Source organism: Cygnus olor, chromosome 1 (assembly GCF_009769625.2).
Source record: "Cygnus olor isolate bCygOlo1 chromosome 1, bCygOlo1.pri.v2, whole genome shotgun sequence".
NCBI lineage: Eukaryota > Metazoa > Chordata > Aves > Anseriformes > Anatidae > Cygnus > Cygnus olor.
The window spans coordinates 41,069,400-41,077,292 of record NC_049169.1 but is presented as its reverse complement, the minus strand read 5'-3'; the positions used below and the strand labels follow the sequence as shown (position 1 = coordinate 41,077,292).

Sequence of the window (7,893 nt, the reverse complement as noted above, 5' to 3'; positions counted from 1 at the left end):
AGCACCAACCACGGCCAATACTTCGGGGGTATTTCTACTAGCACCCCGAGCCTCTGGGCCTGGCTGGCGGCCACCACGGGGGCTGGTGCTCTGCTCGCTTTTGGAGCCGAGCTGCGGGGGCAGGACCCGGGCAGGACCCCCGCGCCCTCCCCACCCGCGCCCCTTGTAACACCGAGGCCACTTTTGGCCCCAGGAGCCCGGCCGCGGGCCCCGGCGGGCTGTCGGATGGACGCGGACAGGCCGTTTGGGGCTAAAACCCCCTAAAACGGAGCAGGGCGAGTTAAAGCGCAGCCTGACCCCCCCCTCCAGGGCCCGCGGTGGGGCACCTCGGACCCCCTCGCCCCGTCCCGTCGGGTCCCCCCCGCAGACGGGGCGGCCCCGGGGGGGCAGCGGGGCCGGGGCCGGGGCCGGGGCCGGGCCGGGCCGGGGAGGCTCCGCCCCGGCGCTTTAAGCGGCTGCGGGGCCGCGCCGGGCCGAGAGGAGCCGAGCCCAGCCCGCGGTGAGTGGCGGCCGGGGGGAGCGGGGGTCCTGGGGGCGACACCGGGCCGAGGGGGGGCGTCGGAGCAGCAGCTACCCCCTCCCATCGCACCCCATCCCATCGCACCCCATCCCATCGCACCCCATCCCTGGAATTCTTTTGGGGCACCCTTTGGGGTCTGCCCGGCCGGCGATGGGGCTGGGGGATGCTCGCCCAGCCCTGCCTTGTGCAGAGGCATGGAGGGAGCTGAACGGGGAAGCCCTTCGTTTTTCCCTCTTCCACTTCGGCTGCTGAGGAGCCCCCCGGCAGTGCATAGCCCGTCCCCATAGGTTTATGGGTTCCCTTGGTGTTGGTTATGGTGGGTAGCCCTGTGCTGGGTGGCTGTGGGTGAGCGGTGGGGCTGGGGCTGGGGAGAGCAGCGTGGGGCTGCTCGATGCCCATCAGCACTCAGCTTGTCCCATGGAGCGTGTCTGGGTCCCTGAACGGGTCACTGCAAAAGCTGTTTTGTGTATTTTAAGGATAACGGGCTAGCTTGAAATTCCTCACTGTCTGTCCTGTGTCTGCTTTGGGTATCTTGTGTTTAAACCCCATTAACAAATGTGTCGGAAAGGACTTTGCTGTTGCCCTAGCTCGTAACTGGCATTTTGGAGAGCGCTAGCTGAGGAATGTAGCCTCCTCTCAGCTGGGCACGAGCTTAGCAGAAGCCAGGGTGCTCTTATCAGAGGGAAGGCGCTGCCAACAAACCTGCAATTAGAAGTCAGAATTGTTGGTGCTGCTGGTGAGATCATCTGGATGCTTAATTACTGCGCTGGAGCTCCCCGGAGGCCTGCCTGAACTGGCCAAAAAGCCTCCTGGGGGTGGAGAAGGCTTCGTGCGGGCGCTGGGGTTGGGAGCCGCTGCCCGCGGAGCTCCCGGAGGAGAGCCCCATTCTCCTGGGGCCTGCACGCCGTCCTGCGCGCCCCCACACCATCAGCACTTCCTCCCCAGGTGCCTCCCAGGCACCGCCACCTCAGGGTAGCCCTCGCTGCCGGATAATTGAAGAAATATTGCCGTTCTTCCCACGCGAGCTGTCATGGGAACGTCGCGGGGAGGATAAATGGGAATCTCTTCTGTGGAAGAGAGCGAGGTCACCTTGAAGCTCTGACTTCAGTTCCTTTTTTGCTTTTCATTTAATGAATTCCCAGAGCCCTTATCAGGGTATTGGAGTCAGCTAATGGTTGCCAGATCCTCTAATACTTCGTCTCCCCGAGGAAGGAGGGGTGGAGCTGCACCCTGTGTTGGCCAATATTGCATGGGAAATCTGGGGCGAAGCTGGAAACCGGATCCAGGTCTTCAGGTCTAGTGTGTGTGGAAATTAGACAACTGTTTGCCAATAAAGCAATTAAAATAATTTAAGCTGAAGTGAATGCAAAAAAGGACGTGAGCATGGGGATGGTGAAAGGAAACTAGAGAAGAAGTAGTTCTTGTACCAAATACCTACCACTTATGCTTTGGAAAGTGTACAAAATGGATAGGAATCCCTTCTCCATTTTTTTTTCCAGTTAACACATTCCTTTTCCAAAGCTTTGTGCAGCCTATATTCCCGTTAGCTAAGGACGCCGTATGCCATGATTGATGTCAGCTGCTGTGCAGTAGCACAGCCAAACACTTGAATAAAAGAAATGGAATCTTAATTTTTAGACTCTATGGTTGTGCCAAGAATGACAGAGACAAACTGGTGAACGTCATAAAACTAATTTTATGAGCTTGGTCGGAGTATTAGTGCTAGACCATGAGCAGTAATGTTGTTAATCCCCTGGAAGCATTAAACAAAGGAATATCTCAGTAATTAGTGTCGGTGCTGTAAATGGCACCGCTCAGCCACTCCGAGGAAGTTTCTTAAGCCTTTGTGTAGGAATGTACCAAAGATGCCCTAATTCGCGTTAATAACTAATCTTATTTTCCCACATGCTACGAGTGGCTGCTTGCCTGTCTGGGACAAAGGTCTCCCAGCCGTGGCTTGGCAGCGTGTCTCCCTGGGGGCCCATGCAGCCCTCCCTGCACACCCCGCACTGCCGAGCTGGCACTCAGGCTGCGTGGGCTGGAGGCACTTGTGCAGCACGGGTGAGACGGGTGGCTTCGTTTGGGCTTGGCAACGTCACCTTGGAAAGGTGTACCCCAAGCAAAACTGCCCTGTGGCAGAAAGCTCATAGCCCTCAGTGGCGGCAGGAGGAGGAAAACCCCATACAAGCCAAAGGTAGTGCTCTGCATTAGTGCTTTAGCCCAGGCCAGCTAACAGGACCCTCTGGGGAGCAAGAGGAGCTGCAGGCCAAGCTGGGTGGGATTTGGTGGGGGTGACAGCGTGAGGACAGGGCAGTAGGTTGAGGTGGGAGAGCTGCTGCTGCTTCTGGCTTCGGGTAGGCAACTGCTATTAGGGCTGTAGCTGGATACGACTGGTAGTGATAGCCATCCCTCCTTGCCAGCCTCCCGGGGCCTGCTGCAAATCATGCATGAGAGAGTTCCTCTTCCTCTTAGGGCAGCTGCAGTCCGTGGAGCAGTTGGGTTTGGTTCCCGTAGCTGTCTGGTAAAGATGCAGTTTGTGTAACAGCGGTGGGGTCCCTGGGAAATAATCCCCCTTAAACAGCCTTGAAGTGCAGGCGTGATCCCAAGGGAGTTCAAAATGCCCCCACAGCCCTAATAAATGGCCCTCCAGCGAGCTGAGCTTTGGCTTGTGCTGCGTCCCGAATGTTGGGCCCTGCAGGAAAACAAAATGCCGTTGTTGGCACAATTGGTTTGCTTCCACCAGACGAGAGGCCCAGCGCTAATGAAGCATAGAAACTGAAATTACATCCATCTGGGGGGCGTCCGCTCAAGGTACAGTAAAGCCCTTGTGCATGAAAGCCTAATTTGTGCATATCCAGTTTATGTAACGTTGAAACTCCTGAGCAGGCACTGGAGGATGTGCCTCGTGGATTCGTTGTCTCTGTTTTCCTTGCTTGGAGCACCAAGCTCGGCAGATTTCATTGTCAGTACCCAAAACCCTAACCCTCGGGGAGCCGGGGCCCCGAAGGACGCGGCAATCAGCGCAGCTAACGAGCTTCTCCTTCTCCCCCACCGCCCCGCGGCCTGCAGCACCGCCATGCCCAACTGGGGAGGAGGCAACAAGTGCGGCGCCTGCGGCCGGACGGTGTACCACGCCGAGGAGGTGCAGTGCGACGGCAGGAGCTTCCACCGCTGCTGCTTCCTCTGCAGTAAGTACTGCCCCCGGCCCGGCCTGCCACCCCAAAACCGCCCGGCCTAGCTCGGGGTCGCGGCGGTGGCCACGCTGTTGGTTGGGGGTCACGTTATTTACTTTGAACACTTGGCAAAGCAGCAGCCTGCCTGACCGAGTCAGGGAATTTTACCTCATTGCAGCCATGAGGTACTGTTTTGTCTTGCTGGCATTTAATACCTGCAGACGGAGCTAGGATTAACCTTCTCTACAAGCCACACTTGCGGCTGGACCTCTCAGTCTGGTTTGCCATGAATCTGCAGCACAACGTCAGCACGCCGTGCTGGCACGGGAGCCCCGGCGCACCTACGCTCCTTTTCCTTAGCTCTACAGCAGTCACAAAAATTAGATGTCTCAGCTGCCTCACTTTCAGCCTTTTATGGGAGTTTCTATTAAAAGAAACCTGGAACTTGTAGGCAAACAATGGCTCTAGTGTGTTTGACTCCGTGTTTGCTTTTGCTTCGTGCATAGTTCTGCTGGGGTTAAAGTCTGTACACTTGAACAAACGTGCACGAGTTGATTTACTTATTGGATATTTGTGTCTTATAAAAAGAGCCTTGGAGCTAATGAATGCCATAAGCAAAGGTTGCCGCGTATTTTGAAGACCCTAAATTCTTTTTGAACACAAAATTCTTAGGGCTCTCTTTTTTTTTTTTCCCCCTCAATCCAAATTCTTTATCACTGCACAGTGCTGCTGCAGACTGAGAGAACATGTCAGTGTGGTTACAAAGGAAGGTTTAAGAAGAAGCAGGAAATAGTTCTGCCTTCAGCTGTAACCTTGAGCAGGGTGCTTACGTTGTGCTGAAGGACGATTTATGAATGCCAGAAAAGCGAGGCCCCTCTGGTGACAGCTGTGAAACAGCACCAACTGTGCCCCAAACCAGAACCAGGCAGGGGGGAAGCCTTCAGGTTTTCCTTCCCTGGCCAAAAGGGCAGGACAGGGACTCTTCTGCACTGATTTGCTCTCTACTATACGGCATCTGTCAAGGGAAACTGCTGACGGCACTATCTGGGTTTCTGAGCGGTCTCATTCATCAAACCACGGCAAGTTTCCAGGCTTTAAATGTCATGGCTGTGGAAAGGTGGGAGGGAAGAGAGCTCTTTATAGGGCTAAGCATAATTCACTAATTCAAAAGACAACCTGCCCCCTCTAATCTCCAGCCGTCCCACAGCCTAATAGGAAGACTTGTGGACAAGGAAAGCCATGTAACCACTTCTCCCTTGACTTCTGGCTTTCTACGTGTGCTGTTGGAAATTGTCCCTTAAGGCTGTTTAACTTTTTTCCCCTCTAGTGGTCTGCCGGAAAAACTTGGACAGCACAACTGTAGCGATTCATGATGCTGAAGTTTACTGCAAGTCTTGCTATGGGAAAAAGTACGGCCCAAAAGGTTACGGATATGGGCAAGGGGCAGGCACGCTGAACATGGACAGGGGAGAGAGACTAGGTATCAAGCCTGAGAGGTGAGTTAACCGGGCTGGGATGTGCCTCACCTTTGTCCTCCAGCACTGTTCTCACAGGAGGCTTTCAGGGCGGATTTTGTCTAATTCATGTCACTTGGAGAGGAATGCCGCAAAAGATATAAGCGAATGCAGTATAACCGAACGCGAGGCGTTTAGCTGACAGTGCACAAACCTTCCACGATGCCTCTGAGTAGGCACTGTAAGAGCAGGGGTCAGCACAGGTAAGGAAGGACACAAGAAGCAAGCCATATGGATTAGGATGGGGTAGGGTTGCTGCCCTGCTGGAAGTTCTGAGGAGCCCTCAGCAGGTCAGCACCCTGCTGGGTCTTGGGGTGCTCTCCTAAGCAAGCTGCAAATGCAGCTGCTCAACAGGTTTGTGGAGGGATGGATTCAGGGAGCTGCAAATCTGGGTCTACAAGAATGAAATTTTAATTGGTAAATGAAGAAGCATTTGTGCTTAATTACAGCCAAAACCAAGTGGCTTATTAAACTGTAAACAGTCCTAATCTGATTAAGTTCTTGCTGTAAAGCAAAGCACCTGAAAAGCACCGTAGGTATGCCTTGCCACTGGCCTCATGCAAGTTCCCGAATTGTTACTTGACTTTTATATGATGCCTGCTCTCCAGCCAGAGCAAATCTAGAAATGATACATAGCTCAATCCGTTAGGTTCACTGATCAGTTCAGGTTCCAGACATGATCAGATGACAGGAATTTAACAATTGTTTTTAGCTTACTAAAGGTAAAATAAATCTGTGTCCTGATAAAGGTCTTGGAATTCATCATGTCTCTAGAAGTGGCATGTGGTAACAACCTCTCAAATTTTGGAAAAGTACTGTATTCTGTACTGTGTGTTAGATGCTGCACTGTTAGCGTTGTCAGGAAGAGCAAGAGCTCTTTTACTAAGAAAAGAAAACAAATGTCCTCTTTCTTTCAGCACGCCCTCTCCCCACCGACCCACAACAAACCCAAACACTTCAAAATTTGCTCAGAAGTTTGGAGGTGCAGAGAAATGTTCCAGGTGTGGGGATTCTGTTTATGCAGCAGAGAAAGTAATAGGTGCTGGAAAGGTAAGGGAATGTGATTTTTTTTTTTCTCTCTTAAGTGGACTTTAAAGTGAGTGAGGTATATTATGAAGGCTTCTGATAGTGAGTGCTATCTAGAAGGTATTGGAGAACCAACTGTGGGGCGGTCACCTTAAAACTTAGTTTTTCAAAACTGGAAATGGTCAAAGTAATCTAGTCTTCATTTTTTGTTTATATATTTTTTAATTTTTTTTTAAAGAGCACTTGAAATGGAAATTCTGGGTAACAAGGGCTCGCCTTGGATTTCAGAGATGAAGCTTCAGTACCTTCTCATGCCAGAGACTTGAACCAAAGTTCAGGAGCCCTCTCCCTCCAGAAAAGAGAATGATCCTTTTGTGCGCAGCTCATGAAGGGCTGAATGTTTCAGCAGAAAGGGCATATTCTCTGCAAGCACCACATAAAACTGTGTGTCAGTCTGCCAGCTGTCTGACTGATAGCCAAGATCAGAATTGATTAGGGCAAGCCCAGGCCTTTCAAAATGCTTCCCTGAGCAGTAAGCTGTGTGGAATCCAGGGCTTTGTGCCACCCAAAAATGCAGACACTAATCAGCCACTAGTGCACTTTAAGTGGTTTTCATTGCACCAATATATGTAAACAATACTGATACAAGCATGTCTAATTAATAGCTTTTTATTTTTTACAAATTCAGGCATTCTGTGTGTTTAAGCTTTTTTTTTTTCTCTCCTAGCCATGGCACAAAAACTGCTTCCGATGTGCCAAGTGTGGGAAAAGCTTAGAATCTACGACCCTAACTGAAAAAGAGGGAGAAATCTACTGTAAAGGTGAGGAAAAACAAAGACGATTTGTTAATGGTTCAAGGTAATCTGTTACAAGGGCAGAGGCTGAATTTATTCCTGTTTCAAGAGACTTTCAGAAGCCTCAGCCCCTACCACTCCTCTCTCTTGCAGGCTGTTACGCAAAGAACTTCGGCCCCAAAGGATTTGGCTATGGGCAGGGAGCAGGTGCCCTCGTTCATGCCCAATGAGGGGGCACAGCGCTCAACCTGTACGGCTCTGCTCGGATTCTGCTGCAAGAAAAGAGTTTCCAAAATGTTACTAACTACTGTGAAACCGATAGTAGTTTACTGTAGCGCTTGGGCCATACTTCTAGACGTTATCTTTGAAAGCACTGCTTTTTTCCTTGCTTTATGTACCACACTTTAACACTTCTAATACTGTGTATCGATTCAATAAAGCTTTGCTTGTTGACGTATCCTAAAGCCAAGTGTCACCTGCTTTGCCAACTATGAACAAGTAATTAAAGAGACTGTTACTGGGGTGCTCCAGCGAGCAGGGGTAAAGACACAATGGCATGGACTTGGTGCAGATCTTCACTGAAGGTCCAGCAGGACTGGAAGGTGAGAGGTGCAGCACTGGCCATGGCCTTCAGTGGTGACTACCACACCATCACACGTGTGGAAAGTGGCTAACCACCCGCTGCGCAGAAGAGGTGGGTTTTACGTAGCTGTGTGCATAAATGAGCAGCTGTCCCGGAAGTAGATTCTCTAGGGAGGGGACATAGCCTCACCATAATTTTCTGTGGGATTGCATCTGCTTTGGTATTGAGGTTTTATTATGCACAGGACTTGCTTTTTGGACAGGAGTACTGTACCAGTACAGCT

The 7,893-nt window shown here is 51.5% G+C and overlaps 1 protein-coding gene across 1 annotated transcript; it reads left to right on the top strand.

Annotated features, from left to right (window-relative positions):
• Window positions 1–342: 342 nt before the first annotated feature.
• CSRP2 (cysteine and glycine rich protein 2) lies at window positions 343–7,484 on the top strand. The gene is made up of 6 exons (XM_040553850.1): window positions 343–499; window positions 3,590–3,708; window positions 5,021–5,189; window positions 6,125–6,257; window positions 6,961–7,054; window positions 7,181–7,484. Exons 2-6 carry the CDS (start codon window positions 3,597–3,599, stop codon window positions 7,255–7,257), a joined length of 585 nt encoding a protein of 194 aa, XP_040409784.1. The 5' UTR covers window positions 343–499; window positions 3,590–3,596; the 3' UTR covers window positions 7,258–7,484.
• The last annotated feature ends 409 nt before the right edge of the window (window positions 7,485–7,893 follow it).